Source organism: Cheilinus undulatus, linkage group 11, assembly GCF_018320785.1.
Source record: "Cheilinus undulatus linkage group 11, ASM1832078v1, whole genome shotgun sequence".
Classification (NCBI taxonomy): Eukaryota; Metazoa; Chordata; class Actinopteri; order Labriformes; family Labridae; genus Cheilinus; species Cheilinus undulatus.
The window spans coordinates 22,735,960-22,762,287 of record NC_054875.1 but is presented as its reverse complement, the minus strand read 5'-3'; the positions used below and the strand labels follow the sequence as shown (position 1 = coordinate 22,762,287).

General features: G+C 39.4%; 2 protein-coding genes across 8 annotated transcripts in view; both read right to left on the bottom strand.

Moving 5' to 3' along the window:
• ahcyl1 (adenosylhomocysteinase-like 1) overlaps nt 1-15,727 on the bottom strand; it is a 32,032-nt gene extending 16,305 nt beyond the window's left edge. Inside the window, exons 1-3 of one of the 2 annotated variants that reach the window (XM_041800173.1) lie at nt 15,237-15,727; nt 3,141-3,255; nt 1,298-1,441 (exon numbers count right to left, since the gene is read on the bottom strand). In XM_041800173.1, coding sequence (XP_041656107.1) covers nt 1,298-1,441; nt 3,141-3,255; nt 15,237-15,428 — 451 coding nt within the window. In that variant the 5' untranslated portion in view covers nt 15,429-15,727. The remainder of the gene's footprint in view (nt 1-1,297; nt 1,442-3,140; nt 3,256-15,236) is intronic. The other variant, XM_041800172.1, reaches the window with a different exon arrangement.
• A 1,569-nt stretch (nt 15,728-17,296) lies between these two features.
• On the bottom strand, nt 17,297-25,944 carry nfyal (nuclear transcription factor Y, alpha, like). Of its 6 annotated transcripts, none has more exons than XM_041798322.1 (10): nt 25,820-25,944; nt 24,939-25,050; nt 24,690-24,776; nt 23,321-23,467; nt 20,471-20,602; nt 20,266-20,368; nt 19,980-20,149; nt 19,177-19,350; nt 18,559-18,687; nt 17,297-18,414 (listed from the first exon to the last, which is right to left on the bottom strand). In XM_041798322.1, exons 2-9 carry the CDS (start codon nt 25,017-25,019, stop codon nt 18,568-18,570), a joined length of 1,014 nt encoding a protein of 337 aa, XP_041654256.1. In that variant the 5' UTR covers nt 25,020-25,050; nt 25,820-25,944; the 3' UTR covers nt 17,297-18,414; nt 18,559-18,567. The 6 variants fall into 6 exon arrangements, with proteins under 6 accessions (XP_041654256.1, XP_041654253.1, XP_041654255.1 ...); XM_041798319.1 differs by having other exon boundaries at nt 18,577-18,687; XM_041798321.1 differs by having other exon boundaries at nt 18,577-18,687; nt 19,998-20,149.
• Between the last annotated feature and the right edge of the window lie 384 nt (nt 25,945-26,328).

The window sequence follows — 26,328 nt, the reverse complement described above, 5'->3', positions numbered from 1 at the left end:
AGGCGACCAGCATCAATTGGCCTCTTTTGAATTAGAATCATCACTTCAAAGGGGGCGAATATTTATGAAGTCACTTATTTTACATTACAGGTTTTTGTTTGACATTACCTCAGTAAAAAAGCAAGATTTTATTGATCATGACTGATTTATAAAACCAACAAAAGGGTAAAACATCAAAGGGGGTAAATACTGTTTTATAGGGACCTCAGCTGGACCAGACTGGACTAAGCTTTCTGCCCATGCTCTTCCATCACTGCAGTGAACTTTGACCTGGAAATTAAACAGTTTAAATGCTAAGTGTAGCTGGAGTCATGTTGTATGCTTTTGGATATCAACATATGCTAGACACTCAACACTTTTGAGTTGGTCCATGTTTTCATCATTCAACATTTCACAGGATAGGCACTTACTATCAACAGGTCAACAGGAAGAAGGTCCACAGCAAATAGCTAAAAGGGGGTGTATCACTGACGGTCCTGTCAATAAATCTATTCTTCTGCTGTGCATCTATCCAGGGATGACAGTAGTCTAGTAAAGTTGCCTAATCATGCTTTAACCATAGCTTGACTTTACTGTGGATGTAAATGTACTGACTGAGACGTTGAGAGGATGTAAAAGTAAGCTCTTGATTTTTTAGAGGGAATAACAGTGGATCATTTGAATACTAAATGATCTCCTTGTGAAAAGGCTGAAAAATAGAGACAGAGTGTCAGTAACAGCTGTTGCCACCCAGGCTTTAAGCCTGAAGAACACTCATCAGGCACTCACACCTACTTATCACTCACATGAGCAATATAAACAGACAGATAGGAGAGAGAGGAGCATGTGAGCATACAAAAAAACGCCTGAGAGGAGACAAGAGGTTCAAATAGGACTGAGGTCCTGTTTCCAGAATAATATTGACCCTGCTCAAACCTTGGGTTATAACATTTTTTGACATCATGAGAAGAGTACCAATATCAAATAGTGTCTGAGCAACAAAACAGACGCCATGTGATATGTATCTATGAACAAAGTCACAACAGGTAGCACTGAACTCTCTTTGTACAGACAGTATCAGTGGCATGTCTCCTGTAAACTTTCGTCTGTATCAGAAAAAATCTCAGCCATACTCTGGAACTAAGATTTACAGATATGAACTCAGTCCAAAGAAGACTACAGAGTGCATACTGTATCTAGGCTTATCTAGGGCGTAAAAGCAACATCAGAGACAGTTAAAAAGTATCTATTTTAAAACTATTTTGTTAAATAAATAAAATTTAAAAAAAAACTGTAAAGTTGAGGTCAAATACAGTACCTTGTTCTGCTATTTCAATTTCTCTGCGACCAAACTCAGCCTGCTTGATGTTCTTCACACAGAAGTCGGTGCTGCCGTGCGTGTTGACCTGCGCTTTGTCCCGGGGGGAGGTTTCATCGTCGGAGCTGTCGGTGTACGATGCAGCTGGGAAACAAAGAACACAAAAGGTCACTATTGTGGAAAAGCACACAAAAGAGCCAATTATGAAATATTAACTTCAAATCCATTGTGTGCAGGGCAGAGCCATTGTGTGTGTCTCCTGTGTGTGGAGACTGCCTGTAAACTGCTCATGTTTATTACAGACAAGTGTGTACTCTACAGCCAGACGATGGATGTTATTTTTACCCTGGCAGTCACTTAAAATTTGGGTTTGTTCCAAATTGGGATATTTATACATCAGTCAATAATCCTTTTAAAATAATATCAAAGATCTTAAACAGGTCCTTTCCTTTTTAATAATTTAATCATGATACGTTTTAGTGGGTGCAAGATGTTTTGCAATAAAAAATTCACAAAATTGCTGAACTGATCAATTTTAACAGGGGTGGCTGAAAATGAAAAACTGCAACAAAGGTAGACTGTGTGTGCTAGTTTCATCACTGTCTGCATCTCCATCTCTCTCTTTTTTTGCATCCCCCACCCTCATCTTTTTCTGCATCTTACTCTACTTTTTTCCTGCGTTTAAATTCTCAGCACAGCTTTAGCAGAGAGCTCTTAAACAAGAATCTGGTTTTGCTCAGTAGAGGGACGTTTTTCCTTGCCCCTGAAACTTTGCTCAGTGTTGCTTAGTGCTCATGGTGATTACTGCTGGGCCCTCATAAATAATACACCAAGGAATGCACTCTAGACTTGTTCTCTGTGTCTTGAGAAAACGTGGTTATAAATTGGCCCTATAGAAATAAGATTGGTTGATTGAGCCATTGAATTAAAATGCCTTTATTTCACATAGCAAAATCTAACAGCTGTTTTTTTCAAAGATGTATTTTTGAGCTTTTATATGCCTTTATTGTAGATAGGACAGTGGGGTGAGAGAGAGAGGTGGGAATGACATGCTGAAAAGGAGCCACGGGCCAGATATGTGCCCAGACTGGCTGCCTCTGATAATAGGGCATGCAGACATACTAGGCTGTTGGTGCCCCAAAATAAGTTTTTTTTGCCATGTTAAATAATAAACATAATTCTACACAAATCCTTCAGTGTGGTTTGATGTGCAACTTGCACAGTTGCAATCTGCATTTTAGAATGAGTTCATTTTTTTTCACCCATGCAGCCACTCCTTTACAAGATAAATGAAGCTCAATAAACCTGCAGTGTCCACATCAGAGTAAGTAAAGGGATCAGAACTACATTATTTATTCATGGGGAAATTTGATTGCAGCTCCTCCTACACAATGCAATGCAAGAAATACAGAAATAGGAAAAGGTAGAAAAAAAATAATGAGGGAAAAATACCACCATGTATAAAAAAAAAACTTTTAAGAAAAAAGCTATTTTCCAGAAGTGCAGCAAATTAAAGAAATACAACTACATGTACAGAGTAAGCAGTAATGAATATGATGCACAATATTATTCATTTAATATGGCAGATATTGGCTGAGAAAGTGAATTATCAGTATTAACAGATATCAAAATTTTGATTTTGTCAACATGGAGCAGTTTATCTGTACATGCGAAAGCTGGCTGATATGTGATTGGCTGATGCAGCAAGGACTGGAAACAGAAACCAGAGCACTTAAGAGTGAAAATCATGACCCTGTGTATAGATTGTACATCTTTGTGTAGAATCTGTGAATAGAGATAAAAATCAACCAAAAGTGGAGTGACATCTTGAGGTGAGTGGTACCTGAGCTGTAGCTGTCTGTGGACGACTGCGAGATGGAGCGAGAGAGGGAGCGCCGGCCTGCTTTGGTGGGGAACTTGCTGAACTCCTGTTTGTCCTCGGTGTTAGCAAACTGGATCTGTGAAAACAAAATTTAGCAGAGGATTAACATAAAATGAAAATAATCCAGATATTTCTTCCCAGGAGTTATATTTTTTATGTTTACACCGATGTTTCAACAAGGAAACTGTAAGAACAAGAAAGCTTGAAGAATCAAAGTTATCATCAGCTTATCCAACATTAGGGATCAACCTGCCTGTTAATTGTTTAAATAGTGACTTCACACACCTCAGTTGATATTCAGACTCATTTTGCTGTTCCAGCTGATGAAAGGTAGACCACCTGAGTCTCCAGTGGATCAGGAAGAGGGGAGCTGTTGCTTATTTTAAGACTGTCCTGCTCTGTGTTTTATGCTTTGTTCAGATAAACAGGCCTCAGTTGTTGCTCTGGTTCATTGTGTCAATCCAAGCCTTCAAAGAGCCCATGATCAAAGACCTGGAACAAACATGAAGTGGACCAGCACAGCACTGGCTTCATGTTTTTAAGCCTCCCCCAACACATTAAGTCTCTTCTGCCTGGGCTTTGGGGTACCAAAACACAAATGATGGTTAAATATTTGAAAAAGATATCTTTCAAGCATTTGGCTGGTGATAATTTTGTCTTTTAATGGCTTGGCATGCTAGAGTTACACTTGAAAATAGACAAATTCTATTTTTTGTGCTATTTTTTAAAGCCCTGAAACTGTGACAGAGGCTGCAGAAACAGACGGTGGCAGATTGATGTCAACAATAAAAACTGTGAAGGACTGAACTCAGAGGTCAGTTAGTAAAATGACACTCACAAGAGACCACAGGGAGAGCGCACTACCAATCCAGAGAAAAATAAAACTACTCCAGTGATGACAGTTATTAAAATAATAGTGGAGCCAGAAGCCCAGAGGCACAGGTAGGCTGCAGGCTGCCTCTATTGTGCTCATACCTGCTCTATAAATAACTACAGAGACTGTTTCCAGACAGGGTCGCAGGTAGAGCAGTTACTCAGCATTTTAGTCATAGAGGAAGTCTGGTGGTAGTTTTCAGGTCTGAATCTAAAGTCAAATCAGACCCTATCTCACATGTAGATAACAGTCATTTACTATTGCTTGTGATCTGCAACCCCAGGTTTAATATCATCAAATATTGAGAAATTCTTGTATTAAAGCTTTCTCGTTGTATTTCTAAGAAAATCCTACAGGTGTCTTAGTGGCTTAAGGTGACTATGTTGGCTTACAGAAGCTTAAATACTGATGTTGCACCTCTTGAAAATGTGGAAAGAGTACAAGACTACTGAACTTAGCAGTGCCTGCCCACTTTTTCGGCTCTGGTTCTGGAAGTAAAACTCGCCATTCAAGTCCCCCACAGACATTTTGCAAAAAACCTTACAACAACACTTCTCATGCATGAACCAAGCTAGACAGCTACCTGACTTTTAAGCATTTGATTCAGAGAAAACAGGCAAAAGTGCAAGACCGTGCTCATATTTTTTTCAAAGGAGAAAGGAACTACGTATCCTACAACCCACTTCGATCCACTTTGTTTTCAAGCTTTTAAGTCATATATGTAAGTATTTTCTACAATTTATTGTAGTGTTCTCATTTTAAATGATAATGATTTGCATATTTATTTCTTCATACCTTGGGAGCTATTTAATATTGTCATCAACAGTTGACAGCTTTCGTTCACAGGTTTGGTAGACATTTGCATTGTAACCGGAGACCCCACCAATCAAAGACATCACTGTGACACTCATTTTTGGGTATTGTAGTATATGCCAGTTTGAACTTTTGTCACGTCAACCTTGGTCTTGTACTGCTCTGGCATCTGGATGGCCATCCTCCAGGCCTGCATCAGGCCCAAGCTCCATCTCTCCGGGTATCCGCCCAGCTGACCCCCTCCACAATGCGCCACTGGGTCCGGGTGCACCCAGTATCATATATTGGATCAGGCCCAAGAAAGTGCACCAGGTGCACATAAAAGTGCAGCTCCCTGACCCTTCCCATCCCAGCTCTACTGAGTACTAGAGATTTGACACACAGCTGTGCCAGTGATACCCAAAGATGCACAGATGAAATTGACACAAAGAGTCCAGTTGGTGCCTCTGGCCATCAGTCAATGTCCAGGCCTCACAAGAGTATAGTAAGACAGAAAGGACCAAGGGACTTTTGTCGGCATGATCAGATACAGGGAATGCCTCACTGTCTTTCCTAGTGAACCAATCGCCCCATGCATGAGTCAAAGTCTGATCTCAGCCTTGCAGTCATGGGGTCGATGGGTTATGCTGCCAAGGTAGGTGAACTGCTCTATTGCTTCCACGCACAGATTAAATTTGTCTTTCACAGGAGCATTTATCACGGTTTCACTCTCAGGTAGCTCATGGTCACTCCAACTTGGATACTTCTGATAATATGGCTAATAATCAAATCTTCTAAGATGAAAATGAATGGGATTTTTAGTTCTGTAACAACACTGTTGAGCCCAATTGTATTCAAGTAAAAGTAGTAAATTTGTGTGAAACTAACTCAAGTAGAAAAAGAGGACTGGTCTATAAAGCTACCCCAGTTGAAGTAAAAAGTATTTAATTCAAAGTTTACTTACTAATTTTAAAGCTCTTGTAGGGAACCTTTGGTTTGTCTAATTTGGCACCCCCTGTGGACAAAGCCATTTCTTTTGTAGATCTTGATCTGGAACATTTTCTTACAAAATGTCTCATCATATTAGAGTCTAAACTACCACCGCCAGACTCATATGTGGAAAATGTAAATGAAGACTGTTTTTGTATGTTTGACACCTACCCCACGGCAGTGTCTACATGAATTTTAAAAAATACTGCATAGAAGGAATCAGTCGATCTGCTTTTTTGTGGGTCATATGGAGGCTTAAATATTAATTTCAGTCTGTTATACAACCAGCAATAAACTCCCCACATGTGCTTTAACTTAAGCGTTTTATATTATTTGCACTACAATATTTTACAGTCTCACTTCTGGCTAACCTTTAATCTATACATTCTTGCCCTCAAACACTCGCTTCGCCTCATTGATAAATCCTGTACCGATGTCTTCAGCCACTGTCACATTGCCGTAGGATTTCCTTGTTCTCTTATTTTAGATGTCCATACAAAGTGTTTGGACTCCAAACTAACGTGCCGGCTAGCAGAGTTGACACAACACACACGATAAATCCGGGAACATATAAAAGCGTGACTAACAACAGTGAGTTGGGTAACAACTTGGTGTAAACTGCACCACTCTTGGAAACCTGTAACTATAATTATTGACACATTCTTAGTGTATAGTAACACTTCTATTTACTTTTTCTGAGTTTAAGCTCACAGCTGTGTGAAACTATTGCAGGAGTGTTATATCATATGTCCAGTACCTATATTGTTATTACATTACTTATTACCATGGATTTACCTCTGTCCTGAGACTACAAATGACTGGTATGACTTGAACTACAGTCATATAAATATGAACAGAACTGCAGCAGATATGGCTAGAATGGTATTAACCTCACTCATCAGAGTTTGTATCCCATAATCCTTTTCTTTTCTAACAGAGACACCAGGGTTTCACCAATCTCCTGTGTCAGTATAAAGAAACTCAAGAAGCTTGTACAACAGTGTGAACTCTGGAGCTCTCTGCATGTCTCTGTTTTCACAATCAAGAGTGCGCTCAGTCTCACACACTCGCAAAATACTTCTTTAATATTTGCTTTGCATCACTTTGGACTCTGGAGGATTCAAAAACTGTCTCCTTCACTTGTTCTTCCCCTCAGAGATATTCAAATCAGTCTTTAACAATAAAGAAACAACATCTAATCAGTGGTTAATTTCTTGGGGGGTTTTTTGGACATTGCTGTTTCTGTTGCTTTGAGACAGTAACCTATCTCAAAGGTGAGTCATGTCAGCTTTTAATTTTCTCTATTTGAGTTCAAGTCAAAGTAAAGCTTTTTTATTTGTTTATTAAGTTTATTTGATAGGGACAATGCAAATTACATAGTGCAACTTCAGCCTGTTACAAACAAGCTAAAAGTAACTGATGTTTCACATATAGAGATTATAGCTTTTGCTAGTTTCCATCTCCTGTCCCTAGTTAGGCTTTTAGAAAATGAAAGAAGGTTAAAGTAGAGAGATCAAGTTTGCATAGAAATTTCAAAGGTGAACTTTGCAAACTGCATTGCAAAGTCCTTCTAAACTGCTGAGAGAAGACATGTGACATGCCAAAAGGGACTTCAGCACATCTGTGTGAGGGATATAAGTGCTCCTGTTGGATAAGATCCCGCTGATGCATTAGCAGCCACTCACCCTTTCTCGCCCGTGCCCGTGTTTGTGTGCCATGTCTGCCCGTCTGTGCCCGCTCTCTCTCCACGTCTCCAGCCAGCAGCCTACCTATGCTGTGCCTGTGTGTCCTCTGTGTGATGGTACTAGGTGTCCCTGATGCTATTATCCCAGAACACTCCCAGGCAGAGCCAGGGGGAGGTTCCCACCTATTATCCTGATTTCTAATGGCCAACCTGGAGAGCTGGAGGCAGAGCAAGCAGGAGAGAGTGAGAGGCCTGAACAGAAAGGGGGGGTTGAGTCTGACCAAGCCTCTCTCTCCCTCTGGTTCTGCCCTTGACAACCAGCTGCTAAAGTCAGGAGGTTGTATTTTAAACTTAAATGCTGCAAAAGCAAACAGAAAAAGTTATAAGCTTTAAACACAAGAGTCATATAGCACACAAACATAACACGGCTCTTACTTTGACGCTGTACTTCAGATTTGAATGACTAAAAAAAAAAAAAGGGATTGTAAGGGCAAATTAAACTCTGTTTCCATTAGCTACTGCTGCATCAATAAGCGGTCCTATCCTGCTGCTAAAAATACCTTTTCTCTCTCAGATAGCAGGCCAGGTCACAGACTTAAGCTGCGGTGTGGCTGTCAACTGGCTGCAACAAGGGTTCAATGAGGACCTGGCATAAGTTGACTTTAACTTCTTAGCCAGGCAGCTCTGATGCTCGACAGCAGAATCTAAGAGTGAGGACTAATCCACAGAGATGTGTGTAAGGATCAGCATGTGGATGACTGAAAGCCTCACATTAAATGATGTCAATACTTCAGTAAAACAAGAGTTTCTCAGACAGGTATGAAGCTAAGATCATGGCCTGTTAGTCTGCAAAGCCACTTGTTTAGATCAACGCATGCACGTAGGATTACACAGTGTTGTGTAAAAACATAAAGACTGCTAAATCCTGCCTCCAGAACTATGTGACCTTTAGCAGGAACTATATCTTCCTCATATTTCCATATACCCAATCTTTGGGAATATTTCACATAAAACAAACAATTGAAATCCAACACTTCCTTCTACAACACTGTTTCCTTCTTTATGTTGTTATATGATAAGTTAAGTAAGAAGAAGAATATGGTATTGAGGCAGCGAGACCCTCTTCAAATGCCTGAGCTGGGGCTGAAACTTCTCAGTATGGACGTGTTATATTTCTCAGCTTATGGTGACTTTTCTCTTTGTGCTAGTGTTGATTTTACTCAGGCAACAACGGCACTTTATAAGACTTAATTCAATACAAGAGGATTAAAAAAACTGTTGAAATTGTTGGCACTTGTTCTTTATATTCATTATCATTTATGTAATCTAATAAATTTGAAACTAAGGAAGATAAAGTCGACTTCCAAGAATTTACAGTGATGATAAATCTTTTGAATTATTCCAAGGAGTCTGTTTTCATAAAAATGTCACAATAAAATCAGAACATTGTGCAGTCTCTGTGCTGATGTGATGCCGTGTGTCCAAGCCCACTAGGGGTCACCAAAGTCATCCCTTTTCAAATCTGTTACCCACTACAGTGCTGGCCTTTCCTTAAATCCATAAGAAGAGAAAACAGTACAGGTCCAAGGGACCAGTCATCTACATATTCCTTCTTAGCCTTGAGGTCCAGCATTTAAATGTGCTGAAAATGTCAAATTCTTCAGAACAGAGGAGGTAAATGCTAAAACTAACAAAATAGCTAAAACTAAAATGTAAAAATCATTCTAGCAAACTTGAAACTAAATAAAAACTTAATTTTACCAATGAAATGAAAACTAACTAAAACTGAATTGTGTGCTTACAAAACTAACTAAAATGAAATAGAATTAGGGGCAAAATCTCCTTAGTTTTAGTCTTTAACACTAGCATGTTGACTGACACGAACACCCAAGCCTGGAGAGAGTAAAATCACCTGATTTGATTCAAGACAACGTCACACAATGGTAATTTTAGGACTTGAGTTGTATACAAACATTAGGATTGAATAATTTCAGTGAAAAGTGAAGAACCCTTTGGGGTCTCGTCCCTGGCAGGTATTCCAAATTGCTGTAAAAACTAAAACTAACACCAAAAAAAATACAAATGAAACTAAAACAAGGCATATTTGAAAAATAAAAACTAAACGAAACTAAAAACACAGCAGTAAAAATTAATTAAAACTAAACTGAAATTTGAAACAAAAGGTAAAAAATAATTAAAATTAAAACTAATGAAAAATCCAGAACTATTATAGCTTTGGGTCAATGTTATTATTTCAAACCACAACAGCTAGAATTTAACAGGAGATTTAATCAGATAGAAGGAATTTACTGAGTGCCCTTACAGAGGACAGCTGCTGCAGCATCACTGGGACTTTAAACCATGCTTATCCCTTCATTGTCAGTGGCCTGGTTGCTCTTAATCAACCTGATCAACTTTTGTCTGGTCTGATTAATCACTTTGTAACACACCAGGATCATTTATTTCACTTTATTTGCAGGATAAATGGAAGCATAAAGATGAAATAGAAGACACAAAAGCTGACCAACAGCAGAGATAGATCATATCATGGATCATGGAAATGTTTATATATTGCTCAGGAGTAGTAAAGTTCCAGAGAAGCCGTGGACCTACAGTAGCTGTTATGGTGGAACCAAAGGGAATAGATTAATCAGGCATGCACAATATGATCTAGATCAAAGGTTCTCAAATGGTGTGGCAGAGCACACTGCTGTGCCTTGAGCCAAGTCTTGGTGTGCTGTGGGAGTATGGACAACCATAAGTAATTACTACAACTATACAATAACTAAAGTTCAGCCAGGACCACTTTGTCAAGAAACACACATGATGTGTGGTTATAAATAGTTTTTCTTTATTAGCAGTTATGACTAATAAAATCAGAGGCAGAATTAAAGAGGAGCTGGGGTGGAGGAGGGCTGTAAAAAGAGGCTTGCAGAGGGAGCTGCAAAGTGTAGCCAGGCAAGAGCGGTTAAAATATGGTAGCGATTTGCCAATAGTGTGCTTAGAATGAATCAGCTTGCCATCAGCTGATGAGGGCTTGTGTGAGATCAGCTGATCTCAGTTAAATGGCAGCGCTTGACTCTGTGGCCTGCCTGAACTAATGCTATACACTTGATTTACTGCAATGTGTAAGAGGCTATTTTGGATAGATATGGTTTTAGTGTGCCTTGAAATTTTGGTTTGATCTTAGTTGTGCCTTGGGCAAAAAAATAAATAAATAAAACTCCTGATCTACATGATATTGGCAGATGATTAAATAATTATTTGCTGATATTTACAACCAATGTATCAGCCGCATGTGCAAACAAGTGAGTCAAGTTTGAGGCAGGAGTACAGAGTCAGAGTAACTGTCATTCTTTCAACTTTTTAAGTGGCTGTGAGGACTGAGGATTTTTACTTTGTTTCATCCTCAAACTCAAAAGTGTGTTTTGTGAACTTCAGTCTTAGGTCTGAACTTTTACATTAGGCCTGAACAATTTGGGAAAATAAAACTTACTGCAATTTTTCCCCCAATATTGCCATTGCAATTCAATATACAATTCTGGGTTTCTCATCTTGTGTTTTTCTTAACAAACACGTGATACATTTTTCTTTATAATAATGAACACAATATTTGGTAAATTAAACAAAGGCTGAGAATTTTAGAAAAATATCAAACTGTGATTATATGACTCATTGCAAATTCGATACTATTTGTCGTACTGAAGGAAATGACACTTATATGCATTTCAAATAAGACAAACATAAACAAAATTAAGGAATGTATGATTTTTATCAAATTATTCAAGAAAAAATTATATGATGTTTGTATGATTTGTAGATGTGTGCATAACCTTTCTGCCTAAAAAATATATGAAACTTATACTTTGAAACACATCCCACGCCATCATAGAGCAGGCTTTACTGCCTCATTTTTTATTTTAAGCTTAATTTTATAAACTTAGAGATGTTACTCATGACTGAAATTTGGCCTGGTGGTTCACAACACAGTGGCCTGTCATATGTAAACCTAATATTAAGATTTTTTAATCACTTAACAGGGACTTTAAGGTAATATGAGTTATAAAAAGCCCAATTTGGCAACAAGTATGAAATTTTCATGTTGTGACCAGCAAAGCTCATTTGTTTGTTATCATCTGTTATCATCTTTTGCAATTATCCATCAGACCTTAAACTGCCACTAGTGGGGGTGTGGGGGTCTTGACCTTGATGAATGTGCCATAACGTTGAGAGCTGTACAAGATGAGATAATGAAAATAGTGCATGAGCACTTCTAAGGATCCATGTAAAACAGCCCACAGAGATGAGACAGAAATGATGATGCATGAACAAACTCGTCTCATTCCCAGGGCGGCGTGTTGTGTAACTGCTGGATGGATGCAGAGAGAGGAGGCACAGTAGTGGTATTCTTTGGCTCAACCACCCACACGCTCTCTCTTTCTCTCTCTACACACATTTTTAATTTGTATCATATATTGATTTCGTCAGTACATTATGTGATATCACACCATGTTCACTTCAACAGACCATCTCTCTACTCGACTTCTCCACATTGAGGTTTTAATGGTTTCATCTTTTTTGTGTCATTTGCAGTTTTTCTTTACTCCATTTTTTCCTCCGTGTAAACAGGTGGCACAGTTTGACACAGGGCTCCCACATTTATTCATAACACACCGCTTTGTTTTCATAAGCGGAGTTCACATTCCTACCATCCAATATGTTTTCAATCAGGCTCCCTGAAGCATCTCAGGGTGCACACATTATTGCCCCGTCAGACGGGAGGTCTGAGCTGCTGTTGAGAAGTCAGTGAGCCCCGCTGCTGGGAAAATACATTCTTTAGTTATAACCTTTTGGACATAACATGTAAAAAGATTTCAACGCTGCTGCGAACACATCACAGAAACAGCTTCGGGGGACAGACATTACATCACAAATAATCAGTCCATTTGTGAAAGTTAGATTGGTGAATCTCATTTGTTATCAATGCAAAAACCACCTCTGCGTGTTAGTCCAGGGATGGCTGAATGTTAGGATCATGCTTTGTGAAATCATTACTTTATGTATCGTCTAAAACCAACCTGTGCTGAGCTTTTGAGGCCTGTGAGATGGCAGTGATGAGAATCATGTTACAGTTAGTACAGCCTGAGAGGAAATGTCAACACTAAAATAAATTAGATTTGATTGGATATAGGGATATGTTTTTATTACCAAAAATACTGTTGATAATGCACATATTTTGCACTTGGCTTAGATTGTAGCTGATCCATGGTTTTCCCAACAGCCCTTTATAGTTAAGTTGGTTGGATTTCTGACCATTACTACAAGAGATGCACAACATTGATTTTTTTGCTATCTGATGGGCTAATATTTGGGGGTTTCTGTGTTGTTCATCACTGGGTTTGATACGCTGGTCCTGATTAAAAACACATGCAGGAAGTCATTTCTTCTAAATCTCAGGCAAGGAATATTACACTGGAAAGTTAAAACAAATACTACAGAATCAATTACGACTTAAATAATGAGTATGTGTTTGTCATGCAACAAGTTTACTAATGATGGCTGACAGGTGGATTTCTGTAAAAATGGGATCAAATATAAGGCAATCCTGATAAAACTGTTTCAATATTGATCATTTCAGTGTTGATTTATTGGTATAGGGATATAAAGACAAAAGATTCACTAAAAACCATACTTTTTCTAAATTTAATAGTCTATTGGGGGTCTGGATGGGAAGCTTTGAGAGGCCTGATATGACCCTCGAGCCGCCAGTTGATGATCACTGCTTTAAAGTTTAGGAACAAGAAAAAAAACTTTGATCTGTTCAGCATACTTGACAGTTTAAGGAATGAGGATTCAAGATTCTATTCTATGTTTTATTTTACGGGTTTTGCTTGTCTTTTAAATGTACAGTACTGTGCAGAACTTTAAGGCATTGAGGCTGAAGTAAGGCACAGATGTAGCAAATAAGACTGCCTGATGGCACAATTAGGCTGGAAGAAGGATTGACAAAACCCAGGTCATGCTCTGGATGTCCTTGCACATTACCAGGAGCATGGGACAATTATCTGTGGTGAGTACGCATCGCCAGGATTGCCACTAGCCCCTGTTCATGCTGTTGATGTCGCAAGGACCGGAAAAACAGCTGGTGATCTCCAGGTGTATCACTAGGGGTGAAAAGGCCCTGAACAAAAGAAAGGCTGTTGGGCTTGACCTTAGCTGCTGAGTCCCACATATGTGTCCACATGTGCCGAGCTTGACTCTGGCCACCCTCATCCCCCAGATTGTGGCACATCAGGTCCTGTGATGAATCCTTAGTGTCCTAAACTTAAGCCCATGGCTGTACATGATGCCTCTAATGTTACTGCTTTGAAATAAGATTTTCTTTCAAGGATTAATAAAGTTTGTGAAAACTGGCATTGTGATGTAATAAGTAATAATAAGTGTGACTAATATAATCTTATCTTATTTTTTTAGGTCATCAAACTGCTAATGAAATCAGGCTCTGTTCACTTATGATAACCTGTTTCAAACATAAGGGTTGGTGAAAAGTCAAAGGTCACCTTGAGAACAGGAAAAAATATCCACTATCAAGAATGTTAACTCTACACTAGTATGGTTACAGAAGCCATAAAAATTAAGTTCAACATGAGATTCATCAAACCTGAACACAAGAGAACAGAGTTCGTCTTCTAAAAATCTGCACAGGTTAGCTCTGAGAAACCAAAGTCCTTAAATCCACTGTTTGTTCCCTGTTCCCCATTGCCTGCAGCCAGCTGTGATACACTGTGCTGAATCTGTAATGATACTGGCAGCCACCTCAAGGGACTCTTTCATTATGATGATTGTTCTCTGTTGTTGTGTAACCGCCGAGAAATCCAAGGCCTTTTTCTCACAGGTGCACAGTGTGCTGAGTTTTTCATCAGGCTGTTCTTATTCCTCACAATGCTGATGCCCACACACTCCTGCTCAAAACCCAAGGCTGACTGAACGCAGAGATGAGTTCACCAGGTACAGAAGTGATTCATTTTAACAAATTAAATTGTCTTGACCTTACACCTCAAAGGAACTGAAAACCAACTAGCCAAGTGTGGCTGCAATTCTTCAGAAAGCAGAGCCTGCACCTCTTTAAATAGCTCATACTTAGCGTGCAGACCCCCCTGTCTAAGCTCATGTATGTTGGAGCTGTGCATTTCTTTACTTTGCAAAGACCTTGAATCAGAGGTTTAAGAGCTCAACTTGGCTTATAGCTGTTTACTGCCTACATGAATTTGGCCTGGTGCATACATTATAAGTGAACAGGAAAGCTACAGGAGGCAGAATAAATGTTTTACCTTACATTATAAAAAATATATATTTATTACATAGTTAAAAGTGTGACTATTGCAATGTCACGTGAAGGAAAGGCTTTGCTGTGGCCTAACTTCTATTATTTAACCTTCTTGTCTCTGCAGGCTGACTCGGGATGTTTTGATCTGTCAGTGGGATGGCTGATATACAGTAAGCTAACGGTGACATGTGACGCCGCAGTATCACCTTCGGTTCAACAACCTTCTCCTGCTGGATAAAAATGCTGATTCTGACCTGTGAGTGGTGAATACACGTTGTACATTGCCTGACCTTGCTGTCCAGTACTTCACTGCAGTGAGCTGAGAGCTTTGCATGCCTTTCTGCAGTTTGCCCGGTGGCACTGACTGATTGCGAGCATCACGTTTCTTACCTTTTTCACGGTCTTCAGAGTGGGGACTGCGGTAAACGCTGCGGAAGGCATTTCCCCGACATTCATATTCACATCACTGCTGTTTTTGCTCACGGTCATCGCCGAGTATTTTTCCGCCACATTTTCGGTCTCTTTAACATATTTCGTGGCTTGTTTAACCTCCGCCTTGCTGTCCACAACCGAGTCGGTCATTGCATCCAGGTGGTGTCGGTTCAGTCAGAGAAGAGAAGAAGCCGGTGCTGAGTTGAGTGGAGTTAGCTTTGGACGTCGTTCTCTCGGTCTCTTTGTTAAGCGTTGTGGCTTAAAATTATCAAAACGACGTCGAAGCACTTCCACTAAAGCTCTGTTAGGAGCAGTGAGCAGTCTTCAGTCTGTTCTCTATCTATTCCACTTTATTCAAGAGCGGTGGTAACAGTTGATTCTGTCCTCCGGCGCTGCTGTCATCCACAGACAGCTACATCTCAGAGAGGAGGGGGCGGTTTGTTGAGACTGTCACCTGAGCAAGGGGGTGTGTGGGCGGTGAGCAGCCAGTCAGCGCTGCTGCAGGGTAAAAGAAGAGTAACGACCAAGTCTAGGTAAATATACTAAATGTAGCAACAGTTTAGTCAAAGCAGGCCACAATAAAGTTAATCATTAATACCAATCAGGGAGCTGCACGAGAGGATTACGTTCCCATGGCTGCAGTATGCGTGGCCTCCACCGGGTTCGGTTCTTAGGAGACTGAGGGAATGTCCCGCCTACCTTGACTCTGATTGGCTGGTTCTTGTGCCATCGTTGTTATATGACTATCTGATTGGTAGAGCTTGCTCGGGACAGCATCCTAACTTATAAATAAATCAAGGTGCAACTGATAATTAACCAATACTGAAAGAAATTAACTTTTAAACGTATTTACAAAACCATTTTGACAATGGAAAACTATTACAAGAAAAACGTACATAACTTTAAATAAAATAATGCTAATCTTTAACAAGAACGCATCAAAGGGTGACAACTACCTATGCTTAATGATAATTATAATAATTTCTGCTATTAGAGTTTTAGGATGATTGTCTGTAATATCCATTAAATTTTAAGTAATTTGCATGAAATGTGGAGAATTTGCTTGAAATATTGATGATTTTTTATGGAAATTTGGGGATATGTTGGTATAGTTTGAAACATTTCATTGGAAGTTTTAGGGGGAAATTTGCTTAAACTTTTTTTAGCTTTTAATGGGAATTTGGGTGTTTGGGGGAATGTGTTTGTATATTCTCAGGTATTTTCATGAAAATTTGGTAACTCTTATTTGTAATTTGGGGGAAATCAGTTTTACTTTTGGGGAGGAATATGCTTTGAAATTTCTTATCATTTTTAAGGATTTTTTTTATCAGAATTTTTGAGGATTTTACTGGAAATATTGGGGAGGGGGCATGAAATTTCAGAGATGTTGTTTGGATGTTTAGAGGAATGTTTCATCATTTCCATGATTTTTGTGGAATTTTGGAGGAAGTTTTTCATTGGATTGTTTAGACTTAATGGTAAAGTTTAACTGGGGAATAATTGAACAAATGTTTTCAGTGGTTTCTTTAAATTTTTTTGGAATTTGTGTGTGCCAAATTCCCACAAATTCAGAACTTTTAGTGGAAATTTAGTTCATGCTTGACCTTAGCCAGTCCTCATGGTCGATCATTAAAATGACCCCCCACATCCTTCTCTCAGTGGATGACCTACTAATCAGCTGGCCTTCACACACTTTAAACATCTGCTCTAAAATCTATCCAGATCTGTATTTTCTACAGAAACAGGAACTTCAGAAGATTTGTGGACATCACTTTTTGGTCAAAACTTCTTCCTGTTCAAAAGGCAAGGCTGAGCTTTTGAACTTAACAGGTCCTACTGATCCCGAGTAAGTGGGAAAGTGAAAAATATATTCCAAATAAAAGCTCAGGTCTCAGGAGGTTAAGGAAAAAATGTACTTAAAACCCATTTTCAAGACCAGTTCCATTTAAAAAATTTTCTACAATATTTTAGGGTTTTATACTATGAGGCATCACCTGATACATGCTTTGACAGCTATGTCACATTTAAATATATAAAAAATTTATTATCAATCAATGAATAAACTGACATACAGCATAAAAAGAAGTGGAAAACTACAACTCCCATGAAGTTCTGACCGCATGCAAATGATAACAGCTATAGAATAATTTAAGATGATCATAACTAGTGGAGTGACCACCAATAACTTAAAAAAGAATCATGGATACAGGCTTATGAATTCAATGTTAAATCTTCTTATAGAAAAAACACTAAATAACTGCATCTGATGGGTAAAAACAGCTATTGTGTATGTTGAAACACTTAGGTGAAATCACCAATGAAGTCATTGATATAATATGCATCATGTTATGATGAGTTATTTTTTTGTCCTACAAACACTACTTCTAACACCAGAATTGTATAAAATGCATCCACAGAATTAGGCAAAACAGTAAGTACATATTCGGGGAAAAGGCATTCTGTACAATATTTTCACATTTGTATCATATTTCAGTTTTTGTTCACTGGACTTCAAAGGTGTTTAATCTAACCCTCAAGAACACAAGTTGAAAAATGATATTTCAAAAAAACAAGACTTAAAATAAAAGATTCAGGGCACAAGTGGAGCATCAGCACTTAGTGTTCCTGAAAAAAATCTGTACCATTTACAAAAAAATATTTAAAGCAACAAGTATCCACTGTTGACAAATTTCCATCTGTTAAACAGAAAGGTTCCTAAAGAATGGCTTCACAGCTTCCTCTGTTTGACTAGGCCAGGTTACAAAAAAAGTTTTCCTTATCGTCCAAATAAATCCTCATGAGAATAAAAATCTAGTCCTACATACTTGACCAGATAAGATCAACATGGAAGCATCTGCCATTTCAGGAAAGACGAGCAAAGTCCATAGTCTCAGCTGCCACATGACCAGCTCCATGGAAGACTAGTGTGAGAGTGGGAAGAAGGTTGATAAACCCCAGTGGCAGTGCTGTGGTTTGGTGTTTGATAACAGACCGTAGGTTTGGGAGATGGGGGGATGAAGAATCTCAGACAGGGTGGAGTTCACAGAGGGAAGTGATGATGTTGGCTGAGGTGCTACGAGACTCTGATCATCTGGGCCACCGTGTCGTCTGCTGCTGCCTGAGCGACATCCTGCTGCTGCACCAGAGAAGAAGAAAGAATTACCACAATTACATATGAGATGTTTCTTTTCACAACTTTAGGACATATTTAGTAAACTTTTCACTAAATACATTTCACAGAAAATGTACAATTCTTGAAATATGGTTAAGGTAAACTTACAAGCTAGAGTCAGTATACCTGTGCCAGAGCCAAAGCCATTTCCTCCTTGTCTTTAGGTGAAAAGAAACGCCCTCCATCTCCTCGCTTACGCTGCATAGCATGACGGTGGCGAGATTCATGTAGATATTTCTGCCAAACAGAAGTGGAGGTATTAGATAACAGCCATTTTAACACTTGAGTATACAGCATCACCTCGGTAGCAGAACGGGGAAATGGGTTTTACTCCCACCACAAAAAAAAAACAAAGGATTTACTTGCCTCTCAGAGTCTGATCATGAGGAGCTGTCACTGTTTTCAGACACATCAGTTGAAACTACCACCAATTTTTTCCCATTCATTCATTAAATATCAGGTATACTTTTAATTTAACCCTTAGAGTGAAAGAATGCCTTCATTTGCAGCTCTATGAAGCTTTAAGATTATTTCGACTTTCACCAAAACCAATAAGCTAAATTCACAGCCGATTTAATAGATCAATACAACAGGGGATGCTTTAGAAAAAAAGCCTAACAGTGGTCAAGGGGTTGAAGAAAATTGTGACTTTTTAACCAGGTAGGGAGGAGGGTAGCCTGACTGTGCCCTGGTTTGTATAATAATACTTAACCTAATGTGTCTTACCCTCCTTTCTTTGGGAATCTTGCCCTCTGCCTCCAACTTGGCCCGGGCCTGTCTCCTCTTCAGGATGCGATGGTACTGCTTAGCGTTGACATACAGAGGTTCCTCCTCCAGCATCTCAGCCCCTGGCAGGGGGATACGCTGCATCGTGGGAACTCCTCCGCCTCCTGGCACCATCTGACAGAGAGAAAGAGATAGGAAACAGGGACACAGGACTTGGTACCTCTTGTGCAAACAGTCCAATCAGATCACATCCAATACTAAGCTCCCTTTTTAAGACTGATATTCAGTATATCATCATACAGCTTTCCAGTTTAAAGGTTCATTTTAAGAACATGGGAACCCACAATGGTGCTCTCAGCCATTACAGCTTAATAAACTTAGCGAAAAGCTGACATAGAGTAGCATTATGCTGAGAAATTAAAAGACAAACTGTCAGCAAACACTGATTTAGTGTGGAGTGAAGTTACATTAAAGCAAAGTAAGAACATCTGTGTGGGTTCACACGGAGATGGGATCCTTGCATTTAACCATCTAGGTTTAAACACATTTAACTACAACCACTATGTTCTATTAGTGCCGCATAAGTAGTTTCTTGGTCATTCTTTTTAATCTAAAGATAAAGGCAAAAAAAACAAACAAACAACAAATACATTTCATTGATATGAAGACAAATCTATTCTTCAAGAAAATAAAATGTCTACATCACATATGTGAGTTTAGAAAAGAAAAGAGAAACAACACAACCTTGTATAAATGTGAAAAAATGGATTGAAAAAAAAGAAAAGATAAAAGATGCTGGGTACCTCTGCACAGGGTCTTACCATGACCATTCCACCTGCATTGACCATGTTACCGGAGACGGGCAGGGTGACGGTCACAGTGCCTTGTCCGCTGTTCGTCGTGTTGGTGCTGGCACCCCCCGCCTGTACGATCTGTGCGCCTGCCAAGCTGGCAGCTGGAATTGTAATCATTCCTGCCGACAGATTATCATCACAGCTCTTATTCGAAAAGACAACTCAGCAGTGCACGTGTTTAGAAAGTTTTTAGAGCAGAAGGCTGACACAAGAGGGGGGAGAAAACCGAGCGTACCCTGCTGCAGGACAGTTCCATCTGCATTGACAGGCTGATAGACGATGGTCTGTCCATCAGCTGTCTGTGCCACCTGTTGGCCCTGCACGCTGATCTGCTGCCCCTGTGGGACCACAAGAAAGAGGAGAAGGTGTTCAATAACCACATCAATAAAAAAATCTAATCTAATGCTTAGGGCCATTCAAGTGTTACAAGACTGTAAAACCTGGTTTTGTCCGGCAGTGATGGCAGTCTGGGGCTGCTGGATGATGATCTGCTGAGGCTGACCCTGCTGGCCCTGAAGCTGGAGAGTCTGACCGCCCTGCAGCTGGATCTGCCCCGGCTGCACCAGTTGAATCTATTGAAAAACACACCTATAGATCAGCCCCCGTTCTCCCCAGTTTCTTTTTAAACTTAATAACTCATGTTTGAGCCATTTAGAGTAAATGGTACATTTACAATTGTTACAATGTCATTTAGCAGATATTTTTATTCAAAGCAATGTACATTCGAGAGCAAGAACAACACAAGCAAAGATCTAGACAAGAAGAAGCAACATCAGTAAGTGCTACAAAGTGCTTCGAGTCCTATTGGACACAGGTGCTGCCCTGCAGTGTTAAAGGCAAAGCAAATAATGTACACAATTTTTTTCCCTTTTTGAATAAACATCAACAAGGAAACAACCAAAAATCAATGTGAGATCTCTCATCATCACCACCAATCAAATTGTCTTTACAACAAGTAGTAACCAAATACCAAGTGCTGGGTCACTCACAAAGAGCTGGGCATAAAATCCCAGAAGTAGAGCAGGACAGTGCGAGCCAACTGTAGTTGGGAGACTCATTCTACCACTGGGGACAACAGCGGAGAATAGTCTAGCTAAGTGCATAGTGATCTCTAAAGAGTTGGGTCTTTAGCTTTCTATTGAAAGTAGAGGGGGACTCTGCGGATTGAATGGAGTTGGGTGATTTACTTCAGCATTGAGGGACAACAGAAGAGAAGAGTCGAGCTAGTGACTTAGCAGCCTGATGTCCTGGAAGGAGTGTAGAAGTTGTATTGTAGTTGTTGACTTGTATTTTTGCTGCCGTAGTATTTAGACAGTGAATTGTTGTTTGATTTTTACTAACTTGAATCTTAGTTTATAAATCTGGTATCAGGACAACCCTAAGGATAACAGTGACTTTACTTCCAACTAAATGCCCTATTTGCATTGGACTAGTATTAGCCTACCTAGGGACCTCTGGTCATTTGTAATAATCACACAGGCCGTCTGTGCTTTAATCCCATGTGAATGTCTGTAATTGCAGAGAATAATTCCAGAGCAGACTAGCTACCATATATTAGGGCACACAGAGGTCCACAGGTAATTCTAACCCCGTGCGAATCGGCATCTCCGTAATTTAGGGGGGTAATTATGTTCTCTTGCCGCCCATGCGGCTTTCTCGCGCATCTTTTCTGATCAAAAAAATATGAGAGATTGTAAAAGTTTTGACACATGTAAGTTATACATACTGCTTCTCTCTCAGTTAACTTCAGTTAATGTGTAAAAATGGCTTTAATATAACTTATCTATTTAAACTCTGCTGTCCAATGTGCGGGCAAGCAATGCTGTTCTCTCAATATGCATAGCACTTCTGCTTCTTCCAGTTTATCTTTGCAAGTGCCTGGTCTTATATCAGTATTATTTAGCCGTACATGTCATGCATAATACAATTTATGATTTAAAATCAGCATCCACTGGTTGGGCTACAACTGCTGATCTGCACGAGGAGGGTTGTTGATGCATAATAATCCCAAATTTACAAAACACAGAATAACATCAACAACATCAACTGTATTAAAACCGTTGAAAGTAACAGGAGAGGTTCATTTTTAATATGAGATATCTCTTTTTCTAATACATTAAACAGGAGGGATGCTTGACTCTCTCTTCCTCTGTATGATCAGCTGTAGATACACACTGGTGACTTAGGAGACCTTGGTGCACAATGGGAGAGTTAGAGGAGACATTTTAAGTTTATTAGTCATGTTGTCCCATGGAAACTCTTGTTATCAGTGTACATCACCTGCAGAACGTGATGTGCACAACATTGCTTTTTTTTCTGTGAATTTCAGAAATAAATATTCAAGCATTTTCATTTCCATACAACACCCTTATATTTTCATTTCAGAAATGTCTGTTAAGTCTTAGCTTATCCCCCACGAGCCGCACCACACCCTGACAATAGGATAATTCACAAATTTTTAGAGGTCCACAGGTAACACCAGTCCCATGCGAATAGTACTATAGTTGTAATAACCTATTATAAAACAGTTACTTCTTCCCCTAAGAAGAAATTTCTCCTACTACAGATACACTACAAGCATCTGTAGACTGCTACACACGTAGAACTAGTAATTAAGTAAAAACCCAGCAACAGTCTGCTTCTAATGCTAAAATATTACATCCCTTGATCTGTCTACCATCACTACTCCACAGAGATCACAGGGTCCTTGAGTAGGATAACACAGCACACCTTGAATATACAGTGCTTAACAACTTTATTAGACCACCTGTCATATTTGTCTCAGAGACCATCCAGCATCATGAAGTGCTTTAATGCGGACTCTTTCATTTTCAGTGAGCTCTCCACGTTTTACCATTTTGAACAGGAATGAGGGATTTCAAACTGAATTCACCCAAATTTGAGCCGTCTCACTGGGCTTCTTTGAGAAGTCAGAAATCAATCAAGCTTACCATTCAACCACTAAAACTAATTTTTCTGTTTAGGAATGCAAGTAAATAACTATAATTTGACATATTAATCAAGAAATATTAATGTGCTCAGTAAATTTCAAAATTCATGGATAATAATAATAATTATATTTTAGCATTAAAAATATCATTTGGGTTAAAGAGCTTCTACATATTGGTGCATTAACCATTGTAGAAACATAAAAAATGATTGTGGTAATTACCAATGCTGTTAATTTAGGGCAGCTGTGGAATAAACCTTACTTTGGTTAGGGTTAGAGTGGTCTAATAAATTTGTTAAGCACTGTTCATTGTGATCTGCTAACGGTCGTGTCCCCTTACCTGTTGTAGTCCCTGGGCTCCAGAAACAGGAACCTGCATTATGGTCTGACCCTGCCCCCCTGACATGGCCTGCACCATTATGGGTTGTCCTGATGATGTGATGAGCTGCCCACCGCTCACTTGGACCATCAAAGGCTGTCCCTGGACCTATTGAGAGATACAAAGCTGTTACAGCAGCAATGAAAGGGTTTATTTCTTTAGTATCAATGATGTATGACTCAGCTGGACTACAAGAACATGGTATCAAATCAAGAACATCCACAGCAGCACATGATCATGGATGAAATATGTGGTGGTTTTTGCCAGTTTGTTTTGCGCTGTAAAGCAGACACAACACAGGTACAACATGGATATAAGCTGAACTCTAATTTCTTGACGTTCTCTGTGGTTGAGTATTACTAAAAAACATAAGCATGAATTATTGCAGCTTGCAGTTGCTTTAAGCATACAATTTGATGAGCTGCTTCCATCAAATGCATTCACATATGAGCAACTTCACTCTATAAATGTGTTGCTGTTTTTTGCAGACAGTTAAAAACCTTGTCATTCAAAGTGTTTTAAATAAGGTTATACCAGGATGTATCATTATGTCTTCAGACAATGGTACAAGATTTGCTGAAATCAAAAAGCAGCGATAAAATTTGTTTGTTTACTTCAAGCACCTGCGATCTATGAGACAATGGGCCTAATCATACAACCAGATGCATTTTTTTTTTTTAATTTGTAAGAAATGAGTTTGGAGGGTTGTAATTATTGAACTCTTCCAGAAATTTTACCTACCACAATGGTTTGTATATCTTTAAAATGATTTTATGGACATGGATCCCTGTTTTACTTTAGATCATTGATATTGCAAAGGTAGATCCTTGAATCCCTTGTTAGATGTACCATAAAAACATACCTTAGAAATATGTTTCAGGGAGGGAAACCACAGTGATTTTTTTTAATGTGACAAAAAAAAAACACAGGTAGTGGTGGTCGTGACTATGGATCTCTGCCATTCAATTCTGGTTCTTTTAATGACAAACATGATAAAATTTGGATCATTAATCAGATGGCATTCGTCCCCATTAAGAAGAACAATTTCTGAATTGTGAAACTTGCTTTTGGAAGCAAGAGGCAAACACAACTCAGAAAAACAGTAGCCTTTTCACAGCCATGACAGCACAAGCAGAAGCCCAAGGCTGACACACAACACAGTGTGCTGAGGAACATGCAGTTCAGGCAGCTGGAGGACATGCGGAGGGGAGGGAGGGTGGATGAACCAAATGGCACAGCAATGGGTCATAGTATCAGCCTTGGTTGAAGCATGCAAACTCATATGCTGCAACACCATCATGGCACTGACACAGGGCGGCGTTGACACCACTACCTGGAGTGTCTGCACCTGCTGGCCTGAGGCCGTCACCACTGGCGCCTCTGTTTGCAGCTGCACAGCCGTCACTGTGCCCTGTGCCTGCAGGCAAGGCAGGACAATACAGTCTGAGACAAATAATCAGCTTGAATATGGAATCCACTGGAGCACTCTTCTTTTTGGGTACCTGTTTTCTGTGTTCTTAAAAAAAGCAGGTTGATGGTATGGGTTTATACCAATTATCTGAGTAAACTCGTTGCTCACCTGCTGCTGGATTTGTCCATTAGCAGTCTGCACAACTATCTGCTCCCCAGTGGTGGTGGTGGCAGTGGTATACTGCTCCATGTCCTGTTATTGTCACAATCCTCTCTCGTGACTAGAGGAAAAACACACAGCACAAGTACACAACATTAATACCATTATTAGAATTGAATACCAATTTAAATAAGGTTTACACCTTCTTAACCATGCATAAATAAGAAAGACTATTTGTTTTTCCAGCTGTTAACGTTAGCTAATACTACTGTTGTCAGCTCATTGTTACCGCTATACATTATTTATTCAGGGAAACACTGGACGCCTTTTCCATTTAAGCATGGAGCAATAATACGTATTTTAGTATTAAGGTGGAGACATATTAGAAGGTCAGTATGATATATTTAGGTCAGTTGTTCGTTTACATGGGGTTCTGTGCACAGACTATGCTCATAGAAGCTAACGAGGCTAGCGTAAGAAAGCTAAAAGCGTGGTAAATACTAGAAGATACGACACGGTTTCCGCTATTTTAACATGTTATCAGCTTACGCCAATGTCTGTGTGTTTTGTATTATATACAGAGGATATTTTGAAAGACAGCGTGAACTAGGGGGGCGAACATTATGAACCACTCCTTTGTTGGAGACACGGTGTTTTAGCCGACTAGCTAACGTAAGCTAAAGCTCGTCGACCATTTGAGTTCATGTTTCTTCGCAGGAGCCAACACTGAGAACACAGAGTTATTTTCAGCCTAACCAGCCCGGGACGCAGCGGTCGAAATCAAACTGCCATTCCATTTTTTGCATTTAGCAAGGTTAGTAATTTGGTTGGTCCATAGCAAACCAATCCGTGCTGACAACTACCAATGCCTTCAATAGGGTCTCCCTTACCGTATCTTCGCTGTCCGGTTTCCCTCTGATTGGCTCTAGTACAGCTCGCTAAAGCCCAATCAACAAAGTGAGCGGACAAAATGGCGCAAATGAAACAACGGCGCCTGGGAGGAGGTGCGTCGCTGCGTGACACATGAATACTGGGACAGAGGAGGGCGCAGTTTCCACGACGACCAGCAGATGTCAGTTATATTCTTTCCTCCCTCAATGACCAATATAATCTGAATTTTTCTGTGGAAAACTATATTAAGGTGACAAAAACATACCAAAGAGTTTAAAATGTTTTGATTTTTATGAAATGCAAACATGTTTCAGATTTTGTATTTGTATTTTTCTAAATTTGTTTAATGTTTTGTAAAATGTTTCAGACTTTGTCATACTAGACTTTTGTAATTTTTTTGTAAAATGTAAATTTGTTTCATAATTTGTAAAGGTGTTTTGCTAACATTTATTTGTTTTAAGAAATGTTAAAATGTTTTTGTTAATACAAATTTTAGTCATGCTTTGGA